We start from the raw sequence: 16,113 nt of genomic DNA on the forward strand, positions 1-16,113 counted from the left end.
GCTGAACTTGGCATCACCCAGGAGTTACAGCTGTCTTGCGATTTTTGAAGCACGCGAGGTCCAGATAGTCCATTGAATGCATGCATTCCCTGTGAAGTACATGTGCCTGTGTTCGTTCTGTGTTCCTCATCCTTTGTGTAGCTGGAAAAATAATGGTTTTTCACCTTTTTTTTCTTCTTCTTTCTTTCAGCTGATGTATTTTCTCCTGAGTGCCCTGGGTCTGGTTGCCTGTGTTTTGGCAGTGGCTTTTGCCTCACACCATTACTTGCAGATGACACAGTTTACCTGCGATACCTTCCTCGAGTCCTGCCAGTGCAAACTGGACACTGCAGACCCCCTCGGCAGGACCTTCATCTACCAGGACGCAGCTGACTGCGGCAGCCTCACCAGCATGCTCAACCTGTACTTACTTCTGCAGATGGTTCTCAATCTGGTGGCAGCCCTGGTGTGCCTGGCGGCATGCTTCGTGATGTGGAAACACAGATACCAGGTCTTTTATGTGGGCGTTCGGTTCTACCCTTTAACCACTACTGAAGGCCAGCAACAGAAAGTGTAGGGTCGGAGCTGGCGGGGATGCGTAGCCAGGGAATGGAAAACGTCAGCATACTGTGCCACCATAGACACCATGGATGGATGAGTGTTTATAAGGTTTTTGACAAGGAAAAACATTCATGCAGTTTTAATGAATATATTTTTCAGTCATTTTAAGAGCATTTCATCTGGCTGCTCTTGCAAAAGATCCCTGGTGAGACTACCTAGAGGTCACAAAGTCCTAAAGATGCAGCTGTACAAATACTCACCAAAGAGGATCTTTAATAGTCATAGACAAAATGAGAGCTTAAAAAATCATTGGGAACTCATCTGCAGGGCTACAAGCAGCTAAGAAATAGGGTCCATTTCCCTGGCTGGTAGATGTCTGTTCTTGCCTTCAGAGAAGCTATACCGATTTCTACCAGGAAAGGATCTGGTCCAAACTGCTTAATTATAATTATGCTGATCACGCTTAGGGAATATATTTTCTCTCAGATGCTCTGGGTATAATCCACGCTAACCTGATGGGGTTTTACTGTATGGAAAAGTAATAAGGGGGGTCAAAAGACCTGCAAATGCAGGCTGAGACCCAACAGCAAAGTGAATATATTGAGGACTGCCATATAAAATCTACATAAGACTTTTCAGAGTGACTAATGATATAGGTTACCTAATCCGATTGCTAATAAACAACAACATGAGCGGGTTGTCTAGAAGTGATTCGGTGGGCCCTGCCTGAGACCCCAGCCAGATTTCTGAAGCATGAGCGCTCGGCACTTTGTGAGAAAAGATCAATTTAAGAAACCTGGAGCTGCGTTCCTAAAGTCGAGGACCCTAAATCACTAGTCACATTGAAAACTGTGTTGACATTGCTGTAATTGCAGGCTCCCAAACCCGGCGTCTGGCCAGTTCCACCAATTATACTCCAAGCACAAAAGGCCAAACGCGGGTTTGGTGTAACTCCTCTGAAGACAATCAGCCGTACACACCAGCAGTGGAGTTGGGCCAACAGCCCTGAAAGATATATCCCTGCAACAATGAAATGTTTTTAAAATGGGGTGGAGGGAGGGAAGCAAGAAGAGACTGCCAGTCTCCCAAAGACATCGTTTATAATAATGAGGGCAAGAGAGTAATGATTTCTTAATAAGCAGCATAGAATAACAAACCACGTTCAAACAGTGCTTTTTCACCCTGAAAGCGTGGCTCTACAACTGCTTTATGTCTTATTAGCCTTATATCGAGCCTTATACCAAGACAAGTATGTCATTTTGGCCCTCGAACTGTCATTTCCACTTGCACAGCATGGACTTCTAAATGGAGGAGCAATTCTGAACCGCCTGCTGATAGCTGCGCAAGGGCAAGGCAGCTGGTGCTCACGCCCTGCTTTGACTAAGGATTTCCCGATCCCCGCCAGAGCAAGGGCGTTTCTGAGGTGGGGTGGAGCAATCACATGCCAGAAACACTGTGCCACAACCATTAGCAAAGAGGAAGCAAATAAAATTTCTGTAAGGCTTCGAAGAAGCAAAAAAACCTTTCTTTTTCTGCAGCAAAAATAGCCACCAGGGAGTCAAAAAGCCAGGCTGGCAAATGCTAGCTGTCTAAATAGCTCTGATCCTACCCAAAAACTGTCTTCCATATGGTGAATGCACATCAGCCCAGGGCTAGACCTCCACAGTCAGAAGATCACAACATAGTTAAGTCTGCTGTGGTCCACCTAGAGCACTGCTCGGTGTGTATCTGCTCGAGTTTCTGCCATGGGAAGTGCTTCTAGAGTAGATGTAGCATCACTGAGATGCTCTCTGCCTAGCTGCAAAGTCAGGAGCTGCAGAAAAAGAAAGCTTTTGATACCAGCTTCCAAATGGCCTTTTTTTATGCACCTAAAAATAACACTCACTGGTAAGCGTGGCTGCAGGGCACATTTGCAAAGGTGCCCGTTCGCCTGCCCGCGTGTCACCACCCCACCCCAAGTCCTAAGCCTGGCTCCCAGGCATGCTCGGAGCAAGCTGAGGCAGCAGCGGGTTATGCAGGCAGGCTGGCCATGTAAGGCCTGTACTCCGGCAGTGACGGGGCCGTTGGTGCGGTGGCGGGAACCATCCGGTCTCCCCCGACCCTGGTGGAGCATGCTGCAAGCCATGCTCGTGGGCCTGTGCCTGGGCCAGCCTCCCGTACGAGATGGATGTGTAGGGGTGCTCGTACTCAGGTGTTGGCTTGTACCCCATGCCTCGCACGGTCCTGGCTGCGCTCTCCGTGGAAGCATAGGGCAGAGGACATACCTGCCTCCCACCCCACCTACACAACCCTTGCTGTGCCCTCTCCTCCCTCCAGCCAAAAATGCAGGCTCTCCTCTCTGCAAAGAAGGTAACAAGAAGTGGGAAAGGGACTGAGGGGAGGCTGAATGACATCTGAGTTTTGGGGCTTCCTCCTGCCCTTGCCACCAGCCCCTGCACCCCAGCAGCTGGCGAAGCAAGAGGAAGGCTCTGCTGGCAGAGCAGGGCGTGCTTCTCACCCTGCCGTTTCCCAAACGTCCCTGTTGTTCAGAAGGTGGCTTGGTCTGCAGCGCTGTAGCTTTGGCCGGGCTGCGTGCAGGCTGTGGCAGCCAGCTGTTGTGGGAGATGGCTGGCCAGCCGGCCCCAGCTGAGCGGCATTTCTACCAGAGCCGGGCTTTTGTCTCCTTAATCCTTTGACCTCCCTCTCACCCACATGTTTTCACTCCCTGTCTCCCATCACCTCCCCGGCGCTGGGCTCCTGGAGGCCAGCCCCATACGGGGCTGGGCTCACATTTCCCGGCATCTGCCTACTCACACGTGGGCTTAAACCTGCTGGGACTCCTCTAGAGCATGAAGGACGTGGCGGTGATGACCACAGAGTCGCTGCAAATGCCCTCAGCGTGGCGACTGGGAGGAGAAGGGAGAACTGGATACGAGAGCCTGCCCTGCTTAGGAAGCTGTGCACCTCCGTACCGGCACAGCCTCCGCTTCGAGCCACCGCTGCCGAGTTTGGTTCAGCACGTTGCAGCTTAACCCTTTGCTCTGGAAGAAAGCAATATTCATCATATATTCTGCTGGTGTTTTAATGCTTAATGAATAAATACGGGACATTTTGATCTAGCAAAGACTAACTTCTGTATTTCCTTTTTCTATATCTCAAGAGCATAAAATCAAAACAGGAGAGATGGGAAAATGGACACGGTAGCGTTTAGAACTGCTTTCCCCCTGGGTATGGTTTTACAACATGTATTTTGCTCGGATCAAGAATTTTGGAAAGTACTAATTAGAGGATTTTCACCTACCGCAGCATATTCAGACAGCTCCCGGCCTTTTCCCGGTGTCAGAGTCCACATGGATTGCACCAGGAGAAAGTCTGGGACTAAAAGGCTTGGAAGGGACAGAGGTGTTGAAGAAAAAAACCATTTATTTTAGTCCTGGAAATTTATTCTCTGGGTGAATTCCACAAAAAAAGGGTAGGATTAAACCGCTATGGACACATAGAATTTGCAAAGGGCTCGGTGTAATTTACTCTCACAAACCCAGGTGAGATTCTCATTCGCACCCTAGCCACTTTACACTGTTTTCCCAGGGTAAAGGGGTTGTAAAGACAGCATCAATCATTTTTACACCTACTTTATGGCCATTTTACACAGCTAAAAGGGCCCTTTGTGTAAATGAGAACTCAAGCCCTAGAGAATTTAATAGAGAGGAGATCCTTTCTATAGACTGTGCTAGACCCCTCTAATAGAGCCTATTCCTGGGATATAACTCTCCACTAGATTTTATAGCTTGGCTTAAAGATCATCAGTCTCGATTAAATTCAGTTCTGCAAAACTTTTTTCCAAAGGACACAACCCTGCCTCCCCCCCCCCCCGCCCCGGGTGACATGCCTGCTCCTCCGCCCCGAGCACACGCAGGCAGGGGTGGTGTTGCGGGGATAAAACTGCTTGTTTTTCAAAAGGAGAAGCAGCAGCTAACACTTTCCTCTGGCTCTGAGGCATTTTGATGTTGTGCTATGCAAATACTGGAGCGACAATAACGGCAACGAAAAGGGAACCGAGACGCGACGCCTTAGACGGAGCCGAAATGTCACATTCTCAACCCGGCCAGGCACCAAGGTGGCACGTGGTCCTGACGGGGGACTGTGCTTTGCACCCCTTCCCTCCCCAGGCAGGGGCCAGTAGGCGAAGGGGAAACACCGCCAGGTCCCAGCCCCAAGCTGGGGCCACCACCAGCCCACTGCCCCCACCACCGCCTTCACGTGACGGCCATCTGCGCCTCACCGGCCCGCCCGGCTCTGCGTGGGCACCGCTTGGAGCTTTGCCTAAAAAACAGCTCTGCGCAAGAGCGCTGGAAACTGTAATCAACTCCTCGCAGGACTATTTTTTTTCTTTTTCTTTTTTTTTTTTTTTCACACTACCAGCCAGTGCAATATTTGCTTTGGGGGCCTTTCGAAAGAGAAAGCACGCTGCTAGCGTGTGAGAGAAGGCGCAGTTCAGGTCCTCTATATTTAGAAAGCCAGGATGTCATACCTCCCCTTGAAATTTTCATAGTCCCCTGCACCCCACCCACCCACACACATACACATGCTTGCGTCTGGAAAATGTTTTTCGGTCTTAGCGAAGGGTGTTGGCTTAGGGGGATTCAAGGGAGGTGCAGAGGAACAACTGCAGCTCCGTCCTGAGCGCGAAGCTCAAAGCCTCCTTAAGGCACCGAGCAGCAGGGCGGGCAGCGGGGACCCACCGCTCCCGGCCGGGCTCAGGAGGCTGGAGTCGAGGATCTCTCCCGTTGTCGGCCTGTAACATAAATCCCAAGGCAGGGACAAGTTTTTCTGAGACGTATGGAAGCCCTCTGCCGTGTCACGTCAGGCAATGCTGTACCCTCAGCCGACAACGTCTTCCTGAGCTCGTTTTTAGGTGGCCACGCACGGATCTCTAGCAAGGGCTCCAAGAAGATGCATTTTGGTGCTAGCTCGTCTCAGGTCTCTGCAGTTCCCCCCCACCCCAGGGGTTTTTGCTTTCTGCTCTGCTGCTGCCTCCTGTAATCACTAATCAGTAGTATTTTATCTAGATTGGCTCTGAAGTCAAATATTGCATCTATGATATGATCGCATCTACAAAGACTGGGGTATGTTTTTCTTTTGGGTTTGGTACCTGATTTCCGTGCCTTTGTCCAAGCAAACAGTTGAAAGACTCATCTAAAAATTTCAAACTTGTTTGGGATTCCAGGGGTTTCTGGTTTCTTTTTTTCTAAAGAAGGTACAGGCAACACATATTTCATTGGTTACCATAATGCTTTCCCACTCCACAAAGCTATCTCTGCAATAGAGCATAGCCATTAAGGCCTGCTTAGCATAACTGGCTGCAGAGAGAGCACGGAGCTGAGACCCACCAAAGCTCATGGATGACTCCCTGCTTGACCCGGGTGCACCCGTGTATTCCTGCCTGGTATGGGCATCTGAGAGCAGGAGAATGATCTGCAGAGGGTGATCTGAACACACGCTTCTCCTTCAGGCAGATGTATTATGAACGACAAGCTCTGGGGTGACCTCAAGTTATGGGAGATATAGAGAGTGACACCCATTAAGGAAGCCCTGGGCATCCTGGAAATGGGATATTTGAGCAAGGCAGATTTTTAACCCCATTTCACTCTCTGTGGCCGTGTAAAGAGAACCCTGTTTTTAAACGGCCCAAAGCTGACTGAAGAGGGATCTCTTCTTACTTCAGTGTGGGGTTTCTCTTTCACCAAAACTATGATGAGAGGAAGCCTTTGCCCAATCTGTCCTCCATTGGGCTGGCTGGGAGCATCACTGCTGGAGCTGGAGCCGCACGCATGCAGATGGGTGTGGAAGCCATCCTCACGTCTTTTTTGGGACATTTACTTCCAGTCCCACAGCTGCCAGTGCTGGCACAGGGAGAGCAGGGGCAGCTGGTGGCCCAGATCCATAATGTGCCCAAGTCAACCAAGCCCTGCAGCTACCCCCATTTACACTGACTGTACTGGGCCCCAGGGATTTGGTGGGATAGCTTAGGGGACAATCGCCATGAAAATAATAGAAAACGGACATTTACACTTTCCCTTCCACCTTGCATAACCAACAGGCGAGCAGCACGCACGCGAGGGGAACCAAGGGGAGCTGACGGAAAAGCAAAAGCCTCGTGTCCCGTTTCACCGCCCAAGCCAGCCAACGCACTGAGAAAGAGTGAAGCAGTACAGAACATAAACCACCATAAATCGGGCAGTCTAAACACTTTGGGTTTTCACGATCTAAGGTCTTGCTAGGTCAGGAACATGAAAGAGGGAATATTTGCATGGGCTCCTCCTTGCTGGTCTGAGTCTCCCAAACACCAGAGCGCTGCATCAGATGGGGACCCAGCCAGCCAGGCTTTTTGCTGCTAGACTTCGCTGTCGCCACAGGAATTAAATTTTGTAACCTAACTGGGCTGGGGGGTGGGGAAGGGCAGTTTACAGGCTGTGCTCATACATCCATATATATTCTGTTAAGGCTACTGTTTTCAGATCCAGCATTTTTTCTTGCATGCAAAAGGAAATGCTAGGATCTTGGCTTGCAAAAGTCTGCGCTTCTGAATTAACAGGAGTTGCACCTCCACTTTGTTCCTAATAAAACTTTTCTCACTCACTCCACCCAGGTTTCAGTGTTTCTCTTGCTTCTCCATTTTCCGAAGTGGCGGGACTTTTCCTTGTGCATCCTCCAATGGCCCTGAAAGAGGCACGGGGTCTGCAGGCTGTTTGCCAGCAGCCACTGCTTAGCCAGGGCAGGGGAGACACAATTTGCAAACTGGCTCAAGAGACTTCTCCTGAGTTCTCCTCCAAACCTGCTCCAGTCACTGATTACGCTATTGTTCATAGCAAGTCGTCAAAAAATGGCAGTGCCTGAAAATCACACAGGCTAATTGCCTGGTAATAGGTGACAAGTGGATTTCATTAGCCAAAGCGGCATGTGTGGCCATTGCACGGTGGGAACAGGCAGGCCCTCGCCCTGCGCTTCCCACACAGGCCCTGCCACCACCAAAGTCCCTGGAAATTTCACTGGGATAAGGGAATATTCAGGACCTGAGGGCAGCCACCAGGAGCCCAGCTGCGCTTGGGAGGCATCGCACTGAGCAAGGGGGGCATGCGGGACCATGTGGGATCACTGGGCATCGAGGCTGACCTGCGTCCCCTGGGGGAACTGGCCTGTTTTGAAGGGGTCTGTAGACCACAATATGCCACACCGAGCCATGGGCAAACCCATGCGCCTCTTGGGCATGGATGGCAAGGCTCTGTTAGGATGGCTGTACATGTGCCTATGTTGGCACATATACGCATGTGCCCATGCAGAGAGGGAAATGGGGAAGCGCTACATAACATGAAGTCTGTGTGTGGACATACACAAAACTACACGAAACCTGCTGTGGATGGGAAAGCCACAGCTTTACGTAGGTGCGTGACCATATGTGAGTGCAAAAAAGGCCGGAATCATGGCACGGCTTGACCTGGGCAACTGTGTGTCAAAATACCAAGCCTGGTGCCATGCTCCCATTTAACATCCACCTTCTCCCAAATTCATTGCAATATCCCACATTTCCAAACACCTTCAAAGCCTTGTCTGCTCTTTAAAGCAGCCTGCTGGGGGTGCATCCCCTCCCTCGCCTCCCCTCTCAAGCACAAGAGCGTCCTCTGCTCTGGCTGGGGTTCGGTGCCAGGCTTGCTCCGCTCCTCACCTCCGCAGAGCTTTGGGGCAGCAAATCCTCACCCCAGGGGGAAAAAAGCAGGTAGAGCAGAAGGGGAATAAAGATTAGTTTAATTTGTCTTTGTGTGAGAGTGGCAGATCTTACAGTAAGGTTTTTCCCACTAAAAGGGATGCGTTGATTGGGGCTGGTTTGGAGTTTGATAGGGTTTTTTTCTTGTGGTGGCTGTAAGGACCTGATTCAAGGCCACTGAAATGGATGAAAAACTTTGTGCTGAGTTCAGTGGCCTTGGATCAGCCCATGTAGGAAATTCATCCTCACTTGCTTCTAGCTGTGGGCTAACTAATATTGCCCATACTTAATAGAAAGCATCATTACACCTGCTGCATCACGCTAGAGGCAACTCCAGCTATTAAAGAAAGTGGATTGATTAAGGGACAGCCTTGAAGACTAAAAATGGCCAGGGAAATAAGAGTCAATGCCGTATGAAAACACACACGCAGTCCGTTGTTATCACACAGCTTTTCACGTGATGGTCCACGCGCTGGTCTCACCCGAGGCATGTTTGGTTTGGACAATCTTAAATAGTACAGCCTTGCGTATTGGCAGCAATATATACGGACCAATTCAAGAGCTCAGGCCTGACCCAAAGCCAATGGAAGTCAATGCATTGACTTCCCTGAGCACGCCCCACACACTCTGTGTTTGGAAAGATATATTGCTGTTAAATACATTGGTCTGGGCTAGATATAAATTAGCTCTTAATGTACTTGCTTAGGAAAAATGTACTGACATCATCACTGTCAAATCCGCATGGAGACAAGCGAAAATATGGGGGTTGTAGCTAATAGGTATAACACAAAATAAAAACAAAGTGGCTGAAGAAGAACTTGAGCAGTCAAGCAGAAATGCACCCAGTCCAAATGAACTCCCTTGGCCCAGACAAATTTCACAGCGCACGCAGTGATTTGGAGAGGAAGAGAAGAAGGATGGCAGGAACGCAGCACCTCACTTTTTCACAAGCCTCAAAAACATTGCAGGCCATGTGAGAAGAAAAAAAAGCATGGCTTCAGCCCTGTCTGGAAACATGTGGCACAAACTGGGGCAGAGGAGATTAAACTTGGCTCCACCCCACCTTTCCCCTCTCTGTTTGCTCCCCTGCTCTTTGCTAGCATTATCTGGGTTGCTTGGTCCTCAACAAACATCCAAGTAGCCAAAATATGGGCAGGATTCTTGCCATAACCCAACCAGCCAATGAATGAAATAAGGCGCTTGTTTCCTGGAGCAGAGGGAGGGGAAGGGGGGATGGATTTAAACATTTCTCTGTGGTGTTGGAAACCCACCTTGAGTAGAAGCAGTCCCTCAGCTCGTGCAAACCACCAGCGATCCTTTGACGTCAATTGGCAGCTGGCTGATTTGCACCATCCCAGGGGCTGGCTGCAGCGGCGTAAGCAAACAGCTCGACCCGTCAGCGAGATAGACGGTGAGAGCCACGTTGAAGTCCTGCACTCCTTCCCTCCATTGCACTGCTTTTCATCATCACCTACAGCATCGTTTTCAGGTGCATCAGGGCACAGACAAGTTACTGCAAGCATGTCTGGGGCAAACGGCACGTCGGGTGGTGACGTATGGGTGGGACAGGGTTACAGTGGGGCTGGTGGGCGCCAGAAACCTGAGGGTGCACTGGGGTGGGTCTTTGCGCTGAGACCCTTGGGACGCAGGGCCCCCCCCCTCGGCTATGGAGATGCCCGGGGCAGGCTGCCAGGAGGAAAGCCATGCTCACGCAATCGGGTGAGGGAGACAGGACCTGCTGTCCCCGGGAAGGCTATTGTCTCCATGAAAGGGATGGCTGATGTCCTCCAGCCTTGATCTGGGTGCTGATCATATCGTCTAACGAGGGAGGATTTGGGAGAGTTTGTTAAAGAAGGAGTGAGAAAACAACTGGCCGTGGGAAGTACCAGGGGGGTTTCATCTGCTCTCCCCTTTCACTCTTCCCACCAAACAGACTCCACGCCCAAAGAGAGCGGGAGCCAGAGAAACTTGATTATTTTTGTCAGACACCAAAGTCTCCTTGCAGAGCGTTTCCTGCAGCGGACGGTGGGAGGAAAGGGAAGCGGCAGCCGCACAGCTGGCTCCCTGCCCTCCCCGGACCAGGTTTCGTGCTGCAGCCGCCCGTCCCAACCCTGGCCCAAACACATCCCGCAGAGGACAGGGACAGCTGTGACGCACGAAAGCTGTGTCCTGCCGCCACTCGCAGACCGTGGCGGTCCTCGGTTTCGGGGGGATGCTGCTGCGCCGGGCAGCAGGAGGATGAGCCAGCTGCGGCAGGGAGCGCCTCTGGGGATCACGCACGGCTGCATTCCTGGACTGCATTTGTCAGCAACGTCAAAGCAACTCTCTCTTTCGCTTTTCCGACCCGAAGAGCCTTCAAAGGCCTTCGCTTTCAGAGAAGGAGGGCTCTGCAGCCCCTGCAAGCCAGCTCTGCTGAAGCTGCCCTGAGGTGAGCACCCCGAAAGGAAGGCAGCCAGAATTACTGATCAATTTTGAAAATGAAAGCCTCAGAGACCCTTAACTCTCGGATCTCATTTCTTACCAATGCTGAGGGCTGATCGAGGGCTTGCAGCATGCGGTGCAATGCAGGACGCTGCTGAAGGGCCTGCTCCTTCACTCCCGTGATCAGTATCTGTTTCTGGAAAAAGAGATGCTGCACGGGGCCACAGGCTGGAGCTAAAAGGCCCAATGGACAAAGGACGCTGGACATGAAATTTTCCCAAGCCAGAACAAGTTTCCCTGCGGCATGTTTGCTGCCTCCACACCCAAGAAGCAGGCTGTGAGAGTGTGTTGTTATTTCTCTTTACAACATAGCTCTGTCTTGAAGGCTCCTTCATGAAGTATCTGGACCTCCTTTACAACAGCTCTAATGCAGTTCAAGCAAGGCATAAGCCTACCCTGGGACTTGCAGTTTGAACCCCTTCATTTTACGGGATGGTGGGAGGACATGAATCCCTTTTCCCAAACTACTTTTACAAGTTTGGGTTGAAATGCTCATACAAAAAATGCAGAGGGCCCAGCTGACCCTCTGCAGTGATGGAGGAAGACCCGGTTTTCAGGCAGGACAAATTTAGCAACTAACCAAGGGCCATGGGCTTTGCAGGTAGGCACGAGTCCTGCCGGACGGATGCACGGGGTGGGAGCAGCTGCTGAAGGGCCTGCTCCTTCACTCCCGTGATCAGTATCTGTTTCTGGAAAAAGAGATGCTGCATGGGGCCACAGGCTGGAGCTAAAAGGCCCAATGGACAAAGGACGCTGGACATGAAATTTTCCCAAGCCAGAACAAGTTTCCCTGCGGCATGTTTGCTGCCTCCACACCCAAGAAGCAGGCTGTGAGAGTGTGTTGTTATTTCTCTTTACAACATAGCTCTGTCTTGAAGGCTCCTTCATGAAGTATCTGGACCTCCTTTACAACAGCTCTAATGCAGTTCAAGCAAGGCATAAGCCTACCCTGGGACTTGCAGTTTGAACCCCTTCATTTTACGGGATGGTGGGAGGACATGAATCCCTTTTCCCAAACTACTTTTACAAGTTTGGGTTGAAATGCCCATACAAAAAATGCAGAGGGCCCAGCTGACCCTCTGCAGTGATGGAGGAAGACCCGGTTTTCAGGCAGGACAAATTTAGCAACTAACCAAGGGCCATGGGCTTTGCAGGTAGGCACGAGTCCTGCCGGACGGAGGCACGGGGTGGGAGCACCGGCTGCCTGCCGAGCTCGGGGGCTGGCTGGGGTGAGCAGAGCTGTGGGCAGGTGTTTCCATGAGCAAAACCTCTCGAGAGCAGCTACTTGCTAAAATAGATGCCACACGATAAACCGAAAAAGAAAGCCTCACTGCCCAGCTGGTGCAGGCAGCCGCCCGCCCGCGGGCATGGCACGGCGGCGAGCAGCCATTTTTATCGGCTCCTCACCTTCCCAGGAGCAGCCGTCCCAGGAGCCCCCATCACCATCAGCAGCACCTTGTCCTCCTCCCAGGATGCCCTTGCTGGCAATGCCCAGCCAGCCCCACCAGGCAAGGGGAGTTAAGAAACAAACCAAAATGCCCACATTGTGCTGGATGCAGAAGCACAGCCAAAAATAGTGAATCAGCCCCTCCTGCCTTAAATCATGAGATCAGCCTGCAGGTGACCAGAGTGATGTTTTGTGTGCGGGGTGCTCGGGAGAGGCCCGTTCCTCATCCCCGGAGGCTGCTTTGGGCTCCTCCACGCAAGGGTTTGTGCAAAGCAGCATCCCGGGAGCCGAAGCCTCGCCAAGCAAACACACTGCCAACATGTTGTGCAAGCAGGGGGAACGGGTGGCTTCTGGGCACGCCAACGCTGTGGCTTCTGGGCACGCCGGCATTTGCAGCAGCGCAGTGCATCACACAGGCAAACCTGTCTCCTCTGGAGCAAGCTGTGGCGACACAGCTCCAAGCCATACGCTCCAGGGTATGAAATCCAGCCCTGCTCCAAATTTCACTCCCTGCCTCTACAAGCACCTGAGTCTACCTGTCCTGTGCCATGGCACATCAGGAACCTGGGTGCCACAAGCAGCTCAAGCCCACCTTCTGCACCAGCAAATGTCTGAGCATGGCTGTGCCATCTGCGAGGAGCAGGGTGGCCCCAGTATCCCAGCCTTTCCCCCAGACCTACCTGTTTGAAACTGGTGGGGTTTTTCCAGATTTAGTGAGCCACACACGTTGTGATTCTCTCTTGGAAGAAACCAGAACCAGTAAAAAACCCAAACAACCTACAAGTGAAAAAAAAAGTAGAAATGCTTTTCTTCTTTCTCCTTTTCTTCTCTAAGACATGTTACTACAGCCTACATCCAAAATTTCTCCTGCTGTATCCCTGTGAGCAGCACCATGGGCGGGGAGGCTGGCACTCAGCCACACCAGCAGATGCTGATGGGAGGGACCACCCGCCCTGGGGCCCGAACCCAAAGCTGCTCCTCTGGGATTAGGAGGTGTGCTGCTGATGGCTATTTGCTCCCATGGGGATTATTTGCTCCCACATGTAGAGCACATGACCTGTGTGGCCCTGAGCACCACAGGAGGCAAAACTCGCATGGGAAAACCAGCCCCAAGATACTGTGAGAGAGGAGAGAAAAGAGAGGGGATGACTTTGCCCATCGTGGACCAAGTTCTCAGGAACCTGACAAAGGTCCATGCTGGGATCCAGACCCTCAGCAGGCTGCCACAGCTCAGCACCACCAGCCATCATTTGGATTACTTAGAAGGCGGCAGCGCAATGCCATGTGTGCCAACAGCGGAGCGCAAGCCTGGGAAACACAAACCCGGCCCCGTTACCGACCTGCCGTACAGCTCCGGCGAGCTGTGCCATCTCCGTGTTCCTGCTTCCAGCTATTTCCCTCCCTAACCTACCAACCTCTTGGCCGGGGATTCTGGTTTCATGTTTGCAAACGAGAGTGTGGATCACATGGGGTAAATCCGCTGGGGTTGTAGCAGTGTTTCTGATTTACACCAGTGTAAATTACGGCCTCTGCTTTAAAAAAATGTTGGATGGGGTCCCAGTAACTCTGCAAAGAAGGGAGTGGGAGACATTCTTTGTAGATGGACTTCTTAAGATTGATTTGCCATCGGCTATCATGCATGCAACCACTTCACTTACGCAAGGCTTGTGCTCCACACAAAGGACGACAGAGGCCACGAGCAACCTGCAACCTGTTCGGTGCAACCGCCTGTCACCAGGGCTGCACAGCCACCCAGGCATGGTGTGAATGGAGGCCCACCTCCTGCCCTGGGATCCTGGCAGGCTGATGCCAGCAGGGCAAGGCTGGACAAAAGGCTCGTCCTGAGTGTCCTGGGGAGAGGCTGCATGGGAGAGCAGGGCATGTGGTGGCCAGAAGCCTTGCCCTGTGGTGAAGTCCATTAGCTGCTGCTCTTCAGCCTCCAGAGCAAGCTGGGCATCTTGGCTTTCTTTCTCTTCCTTGGGCAAACACGTGGAGCTGCTTGGAGAAGCTTCAGCAAAAAGACTTATCCAGGTTTTTGTGCATGTTAGTATCTGGGGTGTCTATAGCTCATGTGCCAAAAAAAGAGGACATCCCTACAGTGGCTGGTGGCTCCAGAGCACATGGTGCTGTACTGCTTCTAGCTAAGAAGAAGCTCACAAAGTTGTTCCACAGCAATGCAAGAAGAAGGTAGAAGAAAGAAATAGGGAGGGAGGACAGCTCACCAGTAAAACACATGTTTTGACCCGAAGTATTCATTCATCCTTCTAGCAGCAGGTCCAGTGGCAATCCCTTTGACTGAGAAAGAAAGCTTTCCAAACATAGATTAGGAGTCAAACACGAAGCTCAGACTGGAAAAAAACTCATGCTGGATGGAGGATGAGGAGGGAAGAAGAAGACCCTTGAGGAGGCAGGTTTCTGTGGGCAGGGCAGAAGCAGGCATCTGAGGGGCAGCCAGGGCTGCAGCAGCCGCCTTGGTGCATCGCAGGTGTCCATCGGGAAGGATGGCTAAGGAGGAGAGGGTGCAGCCCCACGGGGTGACCCTCCTGCTGGGGCTGCTGGAGCTGTTGGGAGGATTTTGATTGCCTCTCCTTGTGAGAACGCATTTATTCATGGTTAAAAATTAGTATCTAGTCTCCAGCCATCATCAATCTGCCATCTCTCGTTGTTGGTTAATTCACTTAAAGTGGTCTGAAAAAAATATATATAAAGAAAAAAGTCTTTTCCTTGTTAGTCACCTTCCAGTGATGTATAAACGCTCTGACAGATAATTATCGGTGATATTGATTCTAACTAGGGCAGAAAATGAACAGGTGAGTGCGAAATTGAAAGTTATTTATAAAGATGTAATTGAAACAAAATCTATCCTGCAGGCTTGAGAGTTTAAAGGGGAAAAAAATGCCTTTGCTGATATGTCTTTGCTGTCTCTGCTGGTGTTTGGATGCTTCCTGGGGAGCGGGAAGGCCACCTCCCTGAAAACAACTGGTGCCATGTCCTTGCACAGGTACCAGGACGGGGGCTGCAAGGGGCCTGGGTGGTCAGAGCCAGCCCCCACATCCTATTTTCATCCTATTTCGGAGCTGAGGTCATTTATGACTCTTCGTCTTAAGCGCAAGGTTGATTTATTTTGATACTGATTTAATTTGCCCTCCATTTTTTTGTTAACTGTTTGCTGGGGAATCCTGGGAGTACATGTCCAGCAAGCTTCTTTTTCTTCTCCCGTCTCCTAAGCAGGAGGGATGGTTACTCCACATCCCTGCCATCGTGGCAGGGGGCACAGGCGGGGGCAGTGCAGGCAGGGGTGCGCACGGCAGGGAAGCCGCAGGAGCGACCCTTTTAAAGGAGAGGTCTGATTTGGCTGGATGCTTTATAAGCAATGTCCCTTGGGCTTGCTCTAGGCTGAAATAAATAGCCAGCATGGCAACAGCTGAAAATAGGCATGAAAAGCAGCCAGAGAAAGAGACCCTCGGCCCGAGGCGGAGAAGTCTGGCACAACATCCATCAGCCTGAGTCGCCGCTCGCTCAGCCGTCCGCAGCAGGACGTCAATAGTAAGATGCATGTTAAAATGGAAACCAAACTCTTACTGTTGCCAATGTGGCTGTTGGTACTTCTTGCAGTGCAGGGACGCAGCAAAATGCTACCACCACCGGTGAGTCTCTTCTGGGCCTGCTTGCCTCTCCTTGGCTGGAGACCTGGCACCTCTTAGGGCGGTAGCTTTCGGGTCCTACAGCTCAGGAGCTGCACGTCTCACCATTGCAACGCTGAAGCCCTTTTGCAGACATAGCCCATCACGGTTCTGCCAGAGGCCCCTGGGAGGCTGCGCTGCGGCTCCTGTCCCCCAGCACTGGGCTCACTTTCTCTCGCAGCTCCGCACATCCTCAGCCGGGCCAAGACCTAGTTCGCTGG

General features: G+C 51.6%; 1 protein-coding gene across 1 annotated transcript in view; it reads left to right on the forward strand.

Annotated features, from left to right (window-relative positions):
* Nucleotides 1-556, forward strand: part of SSPN (sarcospan) — a 19,784-nt gene extending 19,228 nt beyond the window's left edge. Inside the window, 1 exon segment of the mRNA XM_009648754.2 lies at nt 191-556. Coding sequence (XP_009647049.2) covers nt 191-556 — 366 coding nt within the window.
* The last annotated feature ends 15,557 nt before the right edge of the window (nt 557-16,113 follow it).

The sequence above is a fragment of the Egretta garzetta genome, unplaced genomic scaffold (assembly GCF_000687185.1).
Source record: "Egretta garzetta isolate BGI_Z169 unplaced genomic scaffold, ASM68718v1 scaffold81, whole genome shotgun sequence".
NCBI lineage: Eukaryota > Metazoa > Chordata > Aves > Pelecaniformes > Ardeidae > Egretta > Egretta garzetta.